The 18,244-nt window shown below is 42.4% G+C and overlaps 3 protein-coding genes across 6 annotated transcripts in view; 2 read left to right on the forward strand and 1 right to left on the reverse strand.

Annotated features, from left to right (window-relative positions):
* The window catches only part of ret (ret proto-oncogene receptor tyrosine kinase), an 18,704-nt gene extending 9,325 nt beyond the window's left edge, over positions 1-9,379 (forward strand). For 3 of the 4 annotated variants that reach the window (XM_031840454.1, XM_031840448.1, XM_031840462.1), the window contains 19 exons: positions 490-732; positions 955-1,239; positions 1,641-1,879; positions 1,986-2,181; positions 2,260-2,459; positions 3,003-3,285; positions 3,419-3,550; positions 3,869-3,979; positions 4,073-4,186; positions 4,313-4,557; positions 4,655-4,802; positions 4,907-5,014; positions 5,100-5,314; positions 5,882-6,004; positions 6,092-6,162; positions 6,349-6,486; positions 6,641-6,740; positions 7,334-7,481; positions 8,385-9,379. In XM_031840454.1, the coding sequence (XP_031696314.1) occupies positions 490-732; positions 955-1,239; positions 1,641-1,879; positions 1,986-2,181; positions 2,260-2,459; positions 3,003-3,285; positions 3,419-3,550; positions 3,869-3,979; positions 4,073-4,186; positions 4,313-4,557; positions 4,655-4,802; positions 4,907-5,014; positions 5,100-5,314; positions 5,882-6,004; positions 6,092-6,162; positions 6,349-6,486; positions 6,641-6,740; positions 7,334-7,481; positions 8,385-8,542 (3,257 nt within the window). In that variant the 3' untranslated portion in view covers positions 8,543-9,379. Of the gene's footprint in view, positions 1-489; positions 733-954; positions 1,240-1,640; positions 1,880-1,985; positions 2,182-2,259; positions 2,460-3,002; positions 3,286-3,418; positions 3,551-3,868; positions 3,980-4,072; positions 4,187-4,312; positions 4,558-4,654; positions 4,803-4,906; positions 5,015-5,099; positions 5,315-5,881; positions 6,005-6,091; positions 6,163-6,348; positions 6,487-6,640; positions 6,741-7,333 lie in introns of all 4 variants that reach the window. The other variant, XM_031840469.1, reaches the window with a different exon arrangement.
* A 2,058-nt stretch (positions 9,380-11,437) lies between these two features.
* csgalnact2 (chondroitin sulfate N-acetylgalactosaminyltransferase 2) lies at positions 11,438-17,759 on the forward strand. The gene is made up of 8 exons (XM_031875874.1): positions 11,438-11,563; positions 13,511-14,353; positions 14,446-14,662; positions 14,809-14,910; positions 14,991-15,169; positions 15,266-15,360; positions 15,878-15,959; positions 16,041-17,759. The coding sequence occupies exons 2-8, from the start codon at positions 13,702-13,704 to the stop codon at positions 16,331-16,333; spliced, it is 1,620 nt and encodes a 539-aa protein (XP_031731734.1). The 5' UTR covers positions 11,438-11,563; positions 13,511-13,701; the 3' UTR covers positions 16,334-17,759.
* Positions 16,831-18,244, reverse strand: part of sec23ip (SEC23 interacting protein) — a 23,298-nt gene continuing 21,884 nt past the window's right edge. The window contains exon 18 of the mRNA XM_031875849.1: positions 16,831-18,088. Coding sequence (XP_031731709.1) covers positions 18,007-18,088 — 82 coding nt within the window. The 3' untranslated portion in view covers positions 16,831-18,006. The remainder of the gene's footprint in view (positions 18,089-18,244) is intronic.

Below are 18,244 nucleotides of genomic sequence, written 5' to 3' on the forward strand. Positions count from 1 at the left end.
CCCCCCCCCCCCCCCCCCCCCCCTCCCTCTGGCAGGTAATGATTCATCTCTCCTCCATATCGTGTTATCCCTTGTAATTAAACTTCTCAAGGTGAACAGAAGGAGAATCGGAAACCACATGTTATTGACCGTATGAGAAATTCATTAAAAGAGCTGCATAAGTGTCATTTGAGCCCTCCTTTCAATATCCGCTAACGGGGGAGATGACGGACGTATCAGAGGAGGAAAAAAAAAAACTGAATCTGTCATATTCCATGTATGTGTTCATTTCCATTCAGTGGCCAGACAGCATTGTCCGTGGGTATTGTTCCCACAGTTAAATATCCAGAAAGAGATGTCTGATAACTGCTCTGTAATAATACCATTATCTACTGTCAGACCTTATTTTCAGTGATCACAATGTTTCCCTTAGAGGTAATATAACTAAACCCCCCTGTGATTCACTTGGCTGGCTGCTTTTTAACATCTGCTTATTTCTTCTTTCTGCAGGAGCGACCGGGCTGTACCTCCCTCAGAATGAGTACATTGAGACAGTGTATGTTGGCCAGCTGGCAGGGACGCCGATCCTCCAGGTCCACGCCATGCTGGACAGCGCCTCTGAGCGGCCGCATTTCTACCTGTGCTTGATGAGCTCCCCCAGACGCCCATACAGCTCCTGGTTCAATCTGGACATCAACACTGGAATACTGTCCTTGAACAAAACCCTGGAGGAGAGCGACTTCGCCTTGCTCAGTGAGTTGGATGCGAGCATTTTGACGGCAATGTGTAGTCTCTTTTCAGTGCCGCACATGCGAGTGAATTAGTGTCTTGACGTTTATCTCTTTTGCATAATGCTTTGGCTCCATGTGCAGGTCTCTGCCCTCAAGATGATAATGTAATTGCATACAGGCAAAGCTTAGTCATCAAAAAGAGCACTGCCTGAGATTAAAACGCTGCTTCATTTTGTCCCGTCAGATCAACACCCATGGTCCGTGAAGAAGTTGTTCCTGCATGTGGTACCGAACTTCACCAGGAAGTCCCAGTGCAATAGAAACTCCCCTCGGGTCACCCTGGACTTTGTCAATGCCACGATGCCTAAGTGTGCTCAGACAGATATGAAGGAGCTGTGCTTCCCTCACAGAGACACCTCCAACCCCCACATCACGGAGAACAGGTTCCCCGGGGCCCTACGGCAACTCAGGCGTCTCACCAGACTCAACGTCTGCCCCAACTACACCATCACTTACAATGTGGAATCAGGTCGGACACTTTAAAGAGAGACTTTGTAACATGTTAAAGAGGAAATGGCATGTTCTTCCTCTTACAAATTAACAGTTGAATTAAAAAGCAACAATACACACCATTGTTCAATTGAATACACTCAGGTGTTTTGCCGGTTAGTAAACCTAAGGTAACTATTGCTGTATAACACAATGCGGATCATTTTCTGACTGTATGACTCTTATCAACTTGTGCTACTGTTAAACTAGTTAGCATTTTGGCTAAATGCCTTTATTCCATCACTGTCACCGGTAGGCACCGTGGCAACTGTTCGTAGCCTAACAAATCAGACCCACACCAGCTCTGACTCGGTATCTTGCATTCACACGGTGGCCGTAGACACATACACACCTGACTTTGGTTGTTCCCCTCGTCTGCAGATACTCCAGCACCGTTCGCTGTTGATGAGAACACCACAGAGCTGGTGGTGACGGCGCCGTTGGACCGCGAGGAGAGCGAATGCTACCGACTCCTGCTGGTTTGCACAGTCCGGACAGAAACGTTCATCACCAAGGTGGAAACTTCACTGGATGTTTTTGTCAACGACGAGGACGACAATGCGCCGTACGTGAATGGAACAGACACAGCCGATGTTATCATCGGCTTCAATCGGACAAAGGTGAGGAGACCAATTTGACACGGATCTGATCTTTGTTGTTTTATAGACACAACGCAATGTGGGCTGATTTTATCTTCTTTACATTTATTTATCTATTTCTCTTCAGGGCGGCTCCTTTGGGGCTTTGTTTGTCTTTGACCGGGATTTAACCCCCATCTACCCCATTGACCAGACTCACAATAAGTATGTGGGGACCTTGCTCAATAATGACCCGTGGATAAAGGAAACGTTTGGCATAAAAGGCACCTTCAGTGAAAAGAAAGCTGCTCTTGGAGGAATTCGAGAGACCGTCCACGACTACCGTGAGTAATCCTGGGGCTAGTACAAATCATCTTTTTTTATGAAAACTATAAAACTGCATGTTTGGCCCTTGATTTCAGAGCTTGTCCTGAAGAGGGACCTGTACGTGACTGAGAATCGCACCCTGCAGCTTGACTACCTGGTCAATGACACCACCTACCCCGGTCTGGAGGGAACAGTGTTGCTGCACTTCAACGTCACCATCTTACCCGTCCACATCCGCTTCGCCAACATCACACATATGTTCACATTAACACGGCGAGCTTCTTTCTACGCTCAGGTTCTTATCTATACTATCATACCAACCTATAACTCTCGGTTTGGTCTGCTGCTGTCTTAAAGTGTAGGTAGACATGTTTTCAAGTTTTTAGTAACTCACATCAAAAGCTCTCTGCTGTATGAGCCACACCTGTTTGCATCACATCGACATGTTTGAAGACGATAAAGATGTCCTGCCGAGGAGCTCAGGCTTCAAAGCCTCAAAACATCAGCAGATTATGAAAACTTTCTGTAAAATAGCATCTGCCTTGATGTCACTGAATGGTCAGAAGTGCAACATGCTTCAAAGTTTTGATGCTGCAATGATTTTATTCCCCAATAGGATTTAACTCTGAAATGTTATAGAGTTATTTCTACTCACTATTTAGAAATGCTAGTGTTGTTACACTCCTAGACTTAATGAGACTGCCACCTGCTGGCTCAGTAAGTAAAATAGAAAACGGTATCTCTGTAATACAGTTGTCCATAAAGCTGTTTGTATTATGCCAACCTTCAACTTAAATTACATACCGTCTTTTAAATATCTGGTCCCATCTCCTCTCAGATCGGCAGAGTCTGTGTGGAAAACTGCCAACAGTTTGGTGGCTTCAGGGTCACGTACCGGCTGGTGGTGCCAGATAAGAACGTGTCTGCAGACGTGCAGTCCTGCTATGCAGCCATCGGCATCACCCAGGCCCCGGACGAGATGTGGGGACTGCTCTATGTGAACGACTCTGAGGCGCTGCGCAGGCCCGAGTGCCAGGACCTGCAGTACCTCGTTGTTGCTCAGGAGGAGCACACGCAGCTTGAGGCCAGCACGCAGATACACATTATACTGGATGGTGATGGTGAGCCAGTAACAGCCAAGGTCCACTTCATATTTCATGAGGTTTTTGAAAAAGACAGGGTTTAGTCTTCACATCGTAATGAAATCTGAGCTGTCTTTTGAAGATGTGTGTTTTTGGCACTTGTTGCACACAGCAAACAAGGCCAGTCAGGAGAGCCAGCAGTTCCCGACCTGCGCAGAAAACAGACAGCGAGGAGACTGTGAGTCTGTCCGAGGCCTGGGGGCGACAACAGGGAGATGCCAGTGGAGGCAAGGCACTGAGAAAGGTACATTTTATTTAATGGACACATAAACATCATTGGCTCATGTCCATTTTAATTATGAGGCCTTGGAGTCATTTAACTAGAACCAAATGTGGTGGTCTAAGGATCAGAACCAGCATGTGCGTCCTTCCCAGTAACATCCTTTTCGCAACAGGAAAAATGTGGTCTTCATTTTGATAATTACAAGCTCTAACAACACCATATGATAGCTATTGAGGACTTAAATTTAGGCTAACAGGCTGATCATACTTCCGACATTTGTTTGTCATCTGGTAATGTTTTCCCATTTAAGTTTTTCTCTCCTTTGTGTCAACGTTCCAGGAATTTCTGAAAATTACTCAACCTGCTCCCCTGACCTGCGGACATGTCCAGATAGCTTTTGTGATGCAGTTGAAAGCAAAGACGCGTCAATATGTCCACAAGACTGTACAAGTAAGAAACACATGCCTGTACTGATGGATTTCTGCACAAATGTAAACATGTAAAGGACATTTTGTATCACGTTATTATTTATTATCTCTGAAGAGGAAACTGTTACCGGAGGTCATGAGCGAGGCCTGAGGAACGGGATCCAGGCTGGATATGGAACCTGCTACTGCCTCTCTGAGAGATGCTTTTGTGAGAAGGAAGTTGTCGACGGTGAGTCGTCATAAATCACACAAAACTGTCAATATTAAAGTGAAATACAGTCTCTGAGAGGGTCTTTATTCATGTCCTCTCAAGAATGAACCAGAAATAGATTGCTACTCTCTTGAAATCCTCCAGATGCGATATGTGACGACATGTGTAAGACCATCATCGCCACGGCTCTGCTCCTCTCCTTCATCGTCTCCATCCTCCTGTCTTCGTACTTCATCCACCGGTACCACAAGAACTCGCCTAAGCCCCCGATCGCCTCTGCTGAGATGACTTTCCGCCGGCCAGCTCAGGGTTACCCCATCAGCTTCCCTGCTAACAACATTCGCCGGGGCTCGCAGGACTCCATCGAGACCGACACCTTTAAAATACCTGTAAGCTGCTTCTTTTGGCCTGATACCGACTTCTCTTAAGCAAAGTATATTGAACTGGTTGAGAAGTCAAAAATGTTCTTATGTTTTTTTCTAACAGGAGGATCCTAAGTGGGAGTTTCCTCGTAAAAACCTTGTACTTGGCAAGACTTTGGGAGAAGGAGAGTTTGGGAAAGTTGTCAAGGCAACAGCATTCAGGCTGAAAGGAAAAGCTGGTTACACCACTGTGGCTGTGAAAATGCTTAAAGGTAAGACAAGCCAGCCAGAGGCCAGACACATTGGGGAAGTAATTGGTGATATATGAGAAGTGAATGGTTTCATCATTACAATCCCTTCTTTTCCTCCATGACAGATAACGCCTCTCACAGCGAGCTGCGTGACCTGCTGTCAGAATTCACTTTACTGAAGCAAGTCAACCATCCGCACGTCATAAAGATGTATGGAGCGTGCAGTCAGGACGGTAAGACATCAGGTGCTCCATGCTATGCCCTTTCAGGACATGTGTGTTGCACATGGACTCTTAAGTGCTGCATTTCTCTGAATAGGTCCATTGCATCTCATCGTGGAATATGCCAAGTACGGGTCGCTCCGCAACTTCCTGCGCGAGAGTCGGAAAGTTGGCCCGAGCTACATGAGCAGGGACACCAACCGAAACTCCAGTTACCTGGAGAACCCAGACGACAGGGCGCTCACCATGGGGGACCTGATCTCCTTCGCATGGCAGATCTCCAGAGGCATGCAATACCTGGCGGAAATGAAGGTATTTGACAAAATTATATTTTCAAAATAATATACATGTGTGCTTGCTGCAGAAATTTTGCAGTTGAAACATTTGAAGTACTTGAAATACTGAAACAGTTTTCACAGTAGTTTCAGTCAGAATAGAAATATTGGAAAGAAGTTGAAATACAAGTTAACATGGAAGTTCTGAAAGAGGTTCCAAGTTTTAGTTTAAGTGCAAAGGCTGAATGAAGTTGAAGTGTACATTTCAGTGTAATCACTGAGTGAGATTGAAATCCCTTCAAGAACTACAAAAACTGCTGATTCAGTTGAAGTTCAAGCATTGAAAAGTATCAGTTAAAGAATAAGAGATGAAAGCAGTTGTCACATGATGAATTGTGATATGAACACTAGAAGATGAAAACACTTGAAATGTCAGTTTAGGAGTAAAAGATGGACATACTGTAGTTGAGATGTTAGTTGAGGTGTTTTTGGTGAAATAAGTTTAAATTTGAGTCGAAGTGGAATTGTTGAAGCCACTTCCAGTGTGTGAACTGTAAACATTTGCAATGTCATATGGCTTTAATTGAGGATTTTGTTCCGACAGCTTGTTCACAGGGACCTTGCAGCGCGAAATGTTCTCGTAGCTGAAGGGCGGAAGATGAAGATCTCAGACTTTGGCCTCTCCAGAGACGTGTATGAAGAGGACTCGTATGTTAAGAGGAGCAAGGTAAAGACCAGAGACAGAAAAGTACCAATTTCGGTTTATTTACAACAATCTTCAAAAATGTAAACAAACTCTCTCGCTTATTTCCAGGGTCGTATACCCGTTAAATGGATGGCAATAGAGTCCTTGTTTGATCACATTTACACAACACAAAGTGACGTGTGAGTACAAAAGACATTTAAAGAAATAGTTTGTCATGTTGGGAAATACACTTATTCACTTTCTGGCCAAGAGTTTGAAAGTGAATGTGTGTATTTCCCAAAATGTTGAATTATTCCTTAAAGCCATTTTTTATTCCATTCTCTATTTATTGAAATATTCTCATGAGCCCCTGTGCTCTCTTCCAGCTGGTCCTTTGGTGTGCTGTTATGGGAGATAGTGACACTGGGAGGAAATCCATACCCAGGTATCGCTCCTGAACGCCTCTTTAACCTGCTCAAGACTGGTTACAGGATGGAGAGACCAGAGAACTGCTCGGAGGAAATGTGAGCTCCACTCTGTCACTCTGCAGCATCTCCTCATCTCTTCTGAGTGCAATAACTCCCCTCCACCACATTATTAAGACAGTCACGGAGAATGACTGTTGGGAGGATTAAATGATGCTGATTCTCACCCGCTGTAAAACTTTTTCCTCTGCAGGTATAATCTCATGCTTCGATGCTGGAAACAGGAGGCAGAGAAGAGGCAGACATTCTCAGACATCAGCAAAGAACTGGAGAAGATGATGGTGAAAAGTCGGGTATGGTGAAGCTTCACAGTGCATTAATATAAGTTATTCATATTCTTCCACAGGAAAGCAGTGGTGGTGGGGGGGGGAGCTATTAATCAGCCTCTTTCCATGCAATACTGGCGCAATTGTGATGCAACACTTCGGTGATGCATCATTGAGATCGGGCTGTCAGACGTTTTATGCTTTCCGCTCCTTAAGGATTTGCAGCTGGCCCAAAATAAGCAGTGTATCAGTTCTAGTGGACATCATGTACTGTTGGCTTGCTGTTCAGAGTCACATACACACATGCTGCGTTACGCTGCTGTTTTGCTGTACGATCTGTCACTCTTCCCAAACGCTTTAGATACCATAATTATGGTTTGAAGAGCAATCCTAAAATGTGGCCTTGGGCAGCATAATCACAGAGCCCACCAGTCAGGCTGTTGAAGTGAGGCTAAATATAGAAGATTTAAGGACAAGGGAATGCAGGCGTCCCAGAATACAGCAGGCTAGTTCTTCCCTGTTGATGTCATAACGCGAGAGCGCTTACACAATTTTCCACAGGACCTTTGTCCTTGGCCCTCACTAATCAGCCTAATCCCACCTTAATCTGCTCTTGTCAGGATTACCTGGATCTGGCAGCGTCCACGCCAGCCGACGCCCTGCTGTACGACGACGCCCTCTCTGAAGAGGACACACCACTAGTGGACTGTAATAACGCCCCTCTCCCTCGAACCCTCCCCTCCACATGGATTGAAAACAAGCTCTATGGTAGAATCTCCCATGCATTTACTAGATTTTAGAAACAGGACACACAACACAAGCTCTCTTTTTTGGCAAGTTGTGATTGGCTTTTCCGTAGTCAAGTGTGCGTGACTGTGATCTCGGGCATGCCTTGTGCTGATTAATGCTGACACATCTCCCATTTCATCGTAAATGAGAGGCTCAGTGGAAAAAATGATCTTGTGTCTTGACTTTTCTGTTTTACTTGGACCTGCTTCTAATGTACATGAATGCTGACCAAAAGTGCTACATTTGTAAATATTGAGTATACCCTTCATTCTAATTTATACGGCGCTGCTCATACTCATGCTTCATCTGCATTTTATTTGTAGATAGTTTGCGTTTTCACTCCATCACATTTCCATCGTCGTCATTCCATTATTCGTTTACATCGGAAGAAACAGTGTGTAACATTTGAAACAGGTCCTTGCTGAATCAATCACTCACTGTGTTTTTTTCATTTCAGATTGTCTTACATTTTCTGACTTTCTAATGTATATTAGCCATTGATATATACTGATTTCACAATGCTGAACAGAGAAACAGTAGGGCTTTTGAACGCAACTCTCTGGTGACATTGATTCAAAGTAAAGAACACATTGGACTCGCTACTTGTGGTCCATCTGCACTTCTGAACAGTAACATCAAGGGAGTCATAGGTCAAAATAGGGGCATAAACAGCCTCGATACATCACTAAAACTCAATAAATAGTCAATTACACGATATTTCACTTCATGTAACATATACAAAGCCATAACTGTACACCTCTGAGAGTCAAATCAGGACGTGTTTCAGAGACCGTCACGAAAGAGTTTGATTTGAGAGCCTTACTGTCTGCACGCTGTTAATCTTTCACTGAGTGCAGAAAAATGATATGTTCTCGTTTTTAGGCATGTCATACCCCAACTGGCCTGAGAAGAGCCCGGTACCGCTCAACAGACATGATGCCACTAATCCAGTCTTTACAAGATATGCCAATGATAGTGTTTATGCAAACTGGATGGCTTTGCCTTCACCCGCAAAAGCTGTGGACAAGCTTGATAGCTAAAGACAAACCGACACTGTAGAAAAGATGACTAATTGGTAGATGTGTATATTTCTATAAGACTGTACATATACAATCTGATGCTAAAGTTGGTTCCCTTTTATTTCTGTTGCACGGGTATTCAATGTTTAAAACTGGGGGTCTTTTTGCTGCAGAAGCGGCAGGATCAATGTAGACCACGCTTCATTCAGCTCTTCAGTATGTTAATTATTACCTCACGGGTCATGGTGGCCAAGTTGTATCACTGCATGACTATTGTACCAGATTGTATGCCAGTGTCAATGTCTTTTAAGTGCCTGTGCCGCTTCTACAATAGCCTCCAATAACCAATAACAATTAATGTGCGACTGTGAAGATCTTGTTCCAGCCCAGGAATTAAAGGGGACGTCTTTACCATCACCTGCTGTAGACAGCTGGGATTGAGTGGACAAAAGCAAAAGGCTGAACTTGTTCTGAAAAATGTAAAGTTTCTACTTTGGAGCATTGTTCTCCTCAAAATGTCAGAGACCCATTTAGTGTTTCTCCCAATAGATGTTTTCAAGCTGTTCTTGCCAAAGAAAAGTAACACAGACATGATAAGTGAACAGTTTCCTTTGCTTTTGTTCTTGTTTCTGTTTTTTTTTACATGAAAGATATCAACTAGTGAGTGCTTCTCCAGTGTCAGGACATAATGGACTTAATGTAGATTGTGACCATCTCCCGTGTCATGACTACAGCTCACTTTTGGATTCACTGTAATGGCAATCTTTGTGGAAGACGTATGATTATGTAAACTAATGAGTGTTATCATGTTGTTATTATTTGATTAAGTTCCAATTAATAATAAACATTAAAAATGTGCAATTTGTCTACTCACCTCATGTCTCTAAAAAAATAGATAGTGAGCGTCTCTTTACTGATTTTTCTTCTTTTTATTTTTGCATTTATTTAAAATATTCCAAATGCAACTTATGCTATCACATGAATCATATCACTCCAAGCTTCACTGTAATAGATACTGTTGCTACTTTTAAAGATTGTATACTGATTTAAGCTCCATTACGGTCTCCATCTCCACCTCTTGTTTCAGGATACACTGGGCTGTCAGAGTATGCGCGCTACTGTGACGGCACATGAATGTGTAAATAGTTATATCACCATAAATACAAAAGAAAAACTCAATGGAAATTGATTTAAGTGATACAGCCCTCGGTAGGCTTCAGCTAATGGCTAACGACAAGAACAACAACTCCTTTCATCACTGATAACCCTGTAAAGAAGTTGGACACAACAGTCACTGAGTCGTTGCTGGGTTCGCCCAAAATAATAATATAATAATGTAACTTTTTTGACACATTATTATGACTTTTTAAATATTACACTATGACTTCAGTCTTTTGTTCAACATACTTTACAAGTAATTGTTTGGACTTACTATACAATGGCTTTTTAATAACTTTTTTGAAAATACTATACTATGACTTCTTTATGTCTTTTTTTGAAACATTATACTATAACTTTTTTAAAACACACTTTACTATGACTTTTTCATAACTGTTTTTAGAAATACTATACTAGGACTTTTTTTTAAGACATACTGTATTATATTATGGCTTTTTATTACTTTTTTATACATAGTGACTTTTGACACTTTCCAATGTAATGTCTCATTTACGATATACTGTAGTATGGATTTTTTATGACTTTTTAAAGATATATTATATTACGACTTCTTAATGACTTTTTAAAACATACTGACTATTTTTTTTAGACATACTATATCATAACTTTTTTGTTATGACTTTAAGACATGCTATACTGTGACACAAACTAAGCTATGATTTATTTTTTAGTACTTTGATGACATTTGTAGAAACTATATATAAATAACAACAAATCTTTAAGTCACTGATTAAATTGATATAGCATTACTAGCACATTCCTGCCTCTCCTAAAATAAAACAATTCTGCTGAACAAGAGTGAGTTACAGTACTCTTAACAAAAGGAAAATGTATCAAAATAATCATGTTTGAAGCCTGTACAGCAACATGATCAGCTTCTTTATTTAATTAAATTTGTTTCTTAAACTTTACAACGTTACACTAGTTGTGAGTATTTTGTTGACTATTAATCTGTCTCCCCCCCCCTAGCTTTTTGTTTCCTCCAGATGTCGATGAGCCTGTGTGCTTGTGGCCAAGTGCTTATCCACAGTTGGTATTGATTTTTTTCGGACAACAAAAGAAGGAAAAGTATAACACAAGCGATATAAAACGCCATGTTCCTTCTCACAATGATCTTTGATGTTCGCCTCGCATCATCCGGGTGGATTTGACCACTGGGTCGATTGTATATTTGCCCCAAACAGCAGAAAGAGTTAGAATAAGTTAACTGTCAGCTTCCTTCTGAAAAAAGGCAGTATTGGACATTTATTAAAATAGATATGTGACAGACTGGTCATCACGCTGTCCGTGGTGTCTCAGTGATTTCCACATAATGTGTGCTGGGATAGGCTCCAGACTGTCATTGTTAATGGGAATTAATGAAGGCAATGACTAAAAATAGAACCTAATGGGAACATTTCCTGGTTTACTCTATGCACCATAATGATAACAGATGTCATGTTTGCACATTAAACAAGTAATCTGTCTCCACTTAAGTACTAATTCAATTCAGAGTTGTCAGCGAGTGTAACATCACAGATAAGAGGTTTGTTTTGCACAGAAAAATACAAAAAGATATTTTGTTTCTGTTCACAGTGTATGTGTTGATCAAAGTAAAATGTAATTATTTAATATTCTATAATTATGATAACTTTTTACGGATAATAAAAACCGTTTTTATTATAAACAAGGAGCTTGAGCGTGTGAGATGACGACACTCGTTAGCAAAGCTCCCATTGGTTGGTTGTTGACCGGAAGTAGACTACGGTCCACTCTCTTCTCTCGGCTCCGTGGCATTTTGGAGCACAGGCTGTCTGCTGCTGCTGCTTTTATACTAAACTCACAGCTGTAAGCACAGGCAGGAATGGACAAAGACGGAATTATGTGAGTAGTTGTTTGAACGCTATTATAACTGCTTAGCAGGCTCGCTAATAGATATTAAATAACCCAAAAGCGAAGTGAAGCTCCAAAGACCGCTAAGCTAGCTACATAACCGTGTCAATATCCGGTTTGTATTTTCAAAGTAAGTGTACAGGCTATGTATGGTATCATATTTTCCAGAGGGACAGATGGTGCAGAAATTTGGTCAATGACTAATGTGCTGAGTAGCTACAACACGACTTTGTATCCCAAAATGTGCATGACGCAGATTGAATGTAAATGTCAGTCATAATTCACTGTAAAGTTGTACTTTACAAGATTAAAAAGGCTCTTAAGTTTTTCCCCATTAAAACGCCAACCAAATCAGATATTTAATGACATGCTGAGAAACATCCGGGCGAATGTCTTGTTTTTAACACAGCTCACTTTTGCCTGCTTAAGAAGTCTTTAGTCAATTCACTAGAATTTACAAAACCCTGTTAATGTATGAATGTGTAGTCTTTATGAGTTAATTAATTAAGACTTGGGATGTATTCGTACCAAGACAATGATATAAATGTCAAACCTGTACTTTAGCTTTCAGCCAATCCTGTGTTGCATTTATCTCTTATCCTGGTCCTTGGCAGCTAGAAAGAAGACTATACGCTCATCTATAGGACATAGTGCTCTATAAAGCATAGACTAATATGTCAAGATAATGACTAGCAGGAGTTTAATGTGTTTTTTTTTTTTTCTTCTTGCATGTGAGAAGGGTGTGTCTTGAGAAAGTTCCCCGTGACATTGACTCTTTTTAATAAAACTATGCAGATGAATTCACTTTTGTTCCCTTGGAAATGTGAGACCTGTGTTACACACAAACCACGGTGTATGTTAAAGGGGACAAAGCTGCAGAGCGCAATGTTTAATCCCACTGACATTATAAAACTTTCAGTGGGAACAGCACATTTTTGCGATCCTTACACTCCATGAGCTTAGTATCCGTCTCTGTTTGCATAACCGTACTTCGGGGAAAACGTCTTGCAAAGTACAACTTCCTTTTTGGAGTCATGGAGGGGCTCTCTTAAGATTCTGTGTTTAAAAATACCCAACAAGCAGCTCTCAGTGTACAGTTTTGTTATTGTTTCCTCTTTTCTGACTGGTTGAAACCTTGAGACTTCGCCTTATCAGCAGAATGGCCCCTCTGTGAATATCTCATTGGACTCAGAACCCTGCTGGTTTTCATTATAGCCGTCTCAAACCTGATTTACACCTTTTGAGGCCAGCTGAAGACTATGAATGTCAGGGTAAATAAAAAAAACAGCATTACTTTCTGTGCTGAGGGTGTGACTGTGTGACCTTCAAGAAACAATTGTGGGTGGTATGTGGTGGATTAGATCTGGTTTTAAAGGCTAGATACCGATCGGCTGGCCTTGTATGAGATCACTTTGGCATATAAGTCACTCAATAATCAAGAATACGTCTTCCAATACTGGGCTTGTTTTATATATTTTGTATATGGCTGTTCTGCTGTTATTTTGAAAGTAAGCCGCTCAACCGTAAGTCAATATTGAGTAGCTTGCTGTGGAGCTCGCCCACTAGTTTCCCTCTGTGCTGTTGTTTAGCTCACACAGCTAGTCGCCGTGTGTTAGCTTTCCAGGTGAAGCTCGTTTCTTCCTGTTCTCGTTTGTTCAGGTTGAAGTTAAATCTTCAGAATGTTAAATCTTGACAAAAGTTGGACACAAAGTGAACACGTTGCTACAGAAACATGTTTTATTCATTACCTGAATGACATTTTCACTGGCGGGTTGGTCAATTACACAATGTTGTATTATTAGATCTTTTTGTCTGATTATCTGGTAATAATCCACAGTGTTTTGTTCTCCAAAAGTCTTCACAAATGGCTCCCTCCTTGTGTGGTGTATATATACTATTTGTTGTCTTATTGTTGATTTCTGTGATTTGTTGACCTAGGTGATCATTGCATGGCTTTACCCAGGACAAATGTATGAAGACAGTTATAGGTTGGAGCCGAGAAACAAGACCTTCACAGTAAAATGACACTTCCAGACCTCTGAGATGATGTGCAGACGCACATTGTAAGTAATGTGATCAGAGGGGAAAGGGAATGCAGACTTGCCAGCTATAGCTTGTATGCTAGCGTGATGCCCAGGCGGGGGTTGACGCTTCAGGGCCGGTTCCGCTGGCTCTTTCTTGGCCTCTTCCTGCTGCTGGTGCTGCTGCTGTTCGCGTACCTGCTGGAGTGCACCCCTCCAGCAGACGTCAGCCTGGCCCTGCCCGGCCTAGCAGGGGAGAGCTACGGGAAGGACTACTACCAGGCCCTGATGCAGGAACAGGAGGAGCGCCACCTGAGCCGTGCCACCAGTCTCAAGCGCCAGATCGCCCAGCTCAAGCAGGAGCTGCAGGAGATGGGCGAGAAGCTAAAGCTCCTGCAGGACAGGAAGGAGCCGCCTGGGGTGCAGGGCCTGGCCGAGACGAAAGACCAAGAGCCGGGAGATCTGCTGGAGTACCTGCATTCTCAGATCGACAAGGCTGAGGTGAACACAGGCGCACGCCTCCCCAGCGAGTACGCCCTGGTGCCCTTTGAGAGTTTCACTACGTCCAAGGTGTACCAGCTGGAGATGGGGCTGACGCGGCACCCGGAGGAGAAACCTGTGCGCAAAGACCGCAGGGACGAGCTGGTGGAGGTCATGGAGGCGGCGCTGGACATCATCAACAACCCCGATGAGGAGGACGGTGTCGAGGAAGACATGCCGATGCAGAGACAAACCTACACAGAGGGTCACTTTACTGAAGGTAAGGTCCACACTGCCTGGCTACGGACGAATAAGTGATCACTGTAACCGGTGTGTTTTCTCAGAGAGACATTATTTTTTCATATTTCACAGGACTGTACAGGACAGAGCGAGACAAAGGGACTCTTTACGAGCTCTTCTTTGCCAAAGAGGAATCCAGCAGCTTCCGCCATGTCACGCTCTTCAGGCCTTTTGGTCCCTTAATGAAAGTCAGGAGCACAGCCGTAGAAACATCAGGAATGATTATCAACATCATTGTGCCGCTGGCAGGCAGAGTAGAAACGTTCTCACAGTTCTTACACAACTTCAGGTGAGAATGAACCAGAAACTGTTGACATGACCCAGCATGTCCTCTTCGAATGCGTGTTCAGGAGAGCCATTTACCTGGATTTAACCATTGTTCTGCAACCTTCGTGTTCTTGTGATTCATTTGAAAAATGCACGTGTGTTTTTTAGGGAGGTGTGCATACAGCAGGACAGACGAGTACATCTCACGGTGGTTTATTTTGGGCCGGAAGGTCTGCCGGAGGTGAAGTCGTCTTTGGAAAAAATGTCAAGGTTTGTCCTCTCGCTGGGAAAGAGCTTTTCAAATGTTTGCGGTACTCTTGTGTTAGTAACGTGTTGTGTGTTGTTTTCAGGGAGGAGAGCTTCTCCAACTACACTCTGATCCCAGTGGACGAGGAGTTCTCCCGAGGCCGCGGTCTGGACGTCGGAGCCCACGCCTGGAAGAAAGGCGACGTCTTAATGTTTTTTTGTGATGTTGACATCCATTTCACACTTGAGTTCCTGAGCACCTGTCGTCTCCACGCCGCTCCAAGTAGGATTTTAAACACATTATTGTTTATATTCATTGTTTGAATAGTCCTTTTGTTTACAGGTCGACTTTTACTAAATTGTTCTCAACTGTTTGTAGATAAGAAAGTCTTCTATCCAGTGGTGTTCAGTCTGTACAATCCTGCAATAGTCTACGGGAATCTGGAGCTGGCTCCACCGACTGAACTCCAGCTGGTAAGAACGTCACGTTTCTCTCTTCATGGTATTTGTACAAAGATGATTTAAATGTGTGTTCTTTAAAGATCCCCATCACACGTGGCTTAAGACATTCTGCCTGCTTGGAATGGTGATTTGCATCTGACATTCCAGCTACCGTGTTTAACACTCTTACTACTACAAATACTTATTTTCCCACATTTAAAACTCGAGGTATCTATCAGTTTGCATATTTCTGGAGGTTTGATTTTCCACATCACACTTGGTGTACATTGCGTACTGGATTGTGATTGGCTTCCAAACTAGTTGTAATGTCATAAAATGTACGTCAACGTTTCAAACTCCGATTTTAGGCGATCACAGAGGAATGTGAAAACAGCCTCTAGTGTCGAACTCTGCACAGTGAAGCTCAAACATCTGAATGAAGTAAACAATAAGCAAGTGGAAAAGGACTTAACTAAAGTAGTGACATCAAATGAATTTCAGTTCAACCGGATACGCGGTGTTCCCTCGTTTATTGTCTCCTTTCATATAGATTCACAAAAAAGATGCTGGATTCTGGAGAGATTTTGGCTTCGGAATGACGTGTCAGTATCGCTCCGATTTCCTAAATATTGGTAAGAAATGATGCAATTAATAATGAGCTAAGTTAACTCATAAACAACTGATAATGCTGACTTCAACTTTTACTCCTCCAGGTGGGTTCGACCTGGAAGTCAAAGGCTGGGGTGTGGAAGACGTCCACTTGTACAGGAAGTATCTCCGGAGCGACGTGATAGTGATTCGGACGCCCGTTTCCGGTCTTTTCCACCTGTGGCACGAGAAGCAGTGCGCCGACGAGCTGACGCCGGAGCAGTACCGCATGTGCATCCAGTCCAAAGCCATGAACGAGGCCTCCCACTCGCACCTGGGCATGCTGGTCTTCCGGGACGAGATCGAGGCTCACCTCCGCAAGCAGGCCTTCAAGACCCAGACCAAAACAGAGGACTGAACAAAGCCTCTCCATTCCCATCACCATTCCAGCATTAAGACTGTGAGACAATACTAATCGCACTACAGCAAAGGCCTGTTTACATGGATCCTTCTGCATTTCACCGCACAGCTGTAGACAAATGAATGTACAAAGACAGACGTGAATCAATGTGAAAGCTAACAACGCGGTAAAACAGCGTTATCACACACAGGTACACAATCGGCTGGCTAATGTTGAACTTGCTGGATGAGAACTAATATGTAATATATTAGGTTGCCGTTGTATTTTATGCCGTTATGATCTTGGGGAAACACAACTTCTCGCTAAGCCATCCTACCTGCTTCAAACACGGCACCTGATTTTCAACCAGTCTCTTCACCGTTATCACCTTCTGCTGAATGTCACCTCAGCCAGTAGATTTCAGCCCCCCCCCCCTAAAAAATAATATCAAACAAGATCAAAAACTACCAGCTGCTGATGTGTAGAGTGGAAGAAAGAATGCAGTTACAAAAGGGTAAGAAGTCCAACTTTACAACTATTTATTTACGGTTGCCAAAAGGAAAAAGACGAAGTTGCACTTTGTTAAAATGGAGGTTAGAAAACACAAGTTGACCCCACAAGCAGAACATTTCTACAAGTTGAGCATCAAAGCAAATTACAGTCTTTGCCACTCCAGTTACTGGCGGTTGTGTATGGAGTCGATCTGTTAATATTATATTTATAGGTTGTTTCAGACTGGCGATTTGTTTAAAAAAAGGGAACTTATTTTGTGCGTTTTATGAGTCACTCGATCTTCCTTTGCTGAAGACGGCTTCTAAGTGACCGGTTTAACAGAGAAGCATGATTTACTAAAGAGCCAGGAGCAAAGATGAGCTTATAGCATGCAGCGCTATGATATCAGGTCTGTGTGGACCAGTATGACCGTCTAAATAACTAACACTCGTCCTCACAACGCTATCATTCCTAATACTGGACTGAGTTTGAATGTTACAGGTACTCTTGTAAATACTTTTCTAATATTTTTTTGTTCTTGTGAGTTGTACATGACTACCTGCTTGAAATGACATGAAATGTTATTCCATCTCATGAGGTTAGAGAGGCGTGATGTTAATGACAACAGCTGTCAAAACCTGACATAGAGCAGGCAGGAAGTGCTTTATTCTCCTCACAATGAAAGCTTATTCATCTCATCCTGTATTCTTTTTAATTCATGTTTTGCTAATATTACAGCTTTTTGTCAATATGTTTTCCTCGCCCCTGCAGGAGGAATGTTACACGTCTTCCTCTCAGCACTACACAACCATTCGAACAAAGAACATGTGCAAGGAAATGATTTATTTTGAAAATGTTGGCCATTAAATAAAACGTACAGAAGGCTGCATTAACTGCTGATGAGTCATTTCTGCTGTTTGCATTTGCTTTGATGATACACATCGAGTACACTTGATCAGTTCTATAATTTAAACTACAAAATGTAATATCAAACATGCCCGCGTCTTTAAATCTACAAGCTCATTTGTAATGCTTCTTAATTTAAGACAAATGGCATAATACAATTGTATTATTCATCTGTAGACAATAAACTACATGAATAGAAAATAAAAGAAAGAAAATAGAAAAGTTAAAATCTAAGTAAACTGACGTGAAATAAACCGAACAGCAAAGTCTCAGACGGGCTTCTCTTCATGGTATTAGTGCGCCATCTGTTCTGGATGGATCCCGATGGTCTTGTAGATCTCTTTGAGAAAAAGCAGAGCCGTGTCTTCAGATTGCCTAAAAACAACAGGAGAGTTATTATAAAGGGTTTCCCTTCAGCTGCTAACGGCTCACTCATAGCGGTTGAGCTACAGTAGGAACAGCACAGGTGTTACTAATGACATTAAGGCTGGATCAGTTCCACTCCAGTGTGTGATTATATATATATATATA

Source organism: Anarrhichthys ocellatus, unplaced genomic scaffold (genome assembly GCF_004355925.1).
Source record: "Anarrhichthys ocellatus isolate YVR2014 unplaced genomic scaffold, GSC_Weel_1.0 scaffold3, whole genome shotgun sequence".
Lineage (NCBI taxonomy): Eukaryota > Metazoa > Chordata > Actinopteri > Perciformes > Anarhichadidae > Anarrhichthys > Anarrhichthys ocellatus.

Coding starts and splice junctions, on each gene's coding strand:
- csgalnact2 (XM_031875874.1), top strand. CDS start 13,702: ATGCCCAGGCGGGGGTTGACGCTTCAGGGCCGGTTCCGCTGGCTCTTT. Junction 14,663..14,808: donor CAGTTCTTACACAACTTCAG/GTGAGAATGAAC, acceptor TGTGTTTTTTAG/GGAGGTGTGCATACAGCAGG. Junction 14,911..14,990: donor TCTTTGGAAAAAATGTCAAG/GTTTGTCCTCTC, acceptor TGTTGTTTTCAG/GGAGGAGAGCTTCTCCAACT.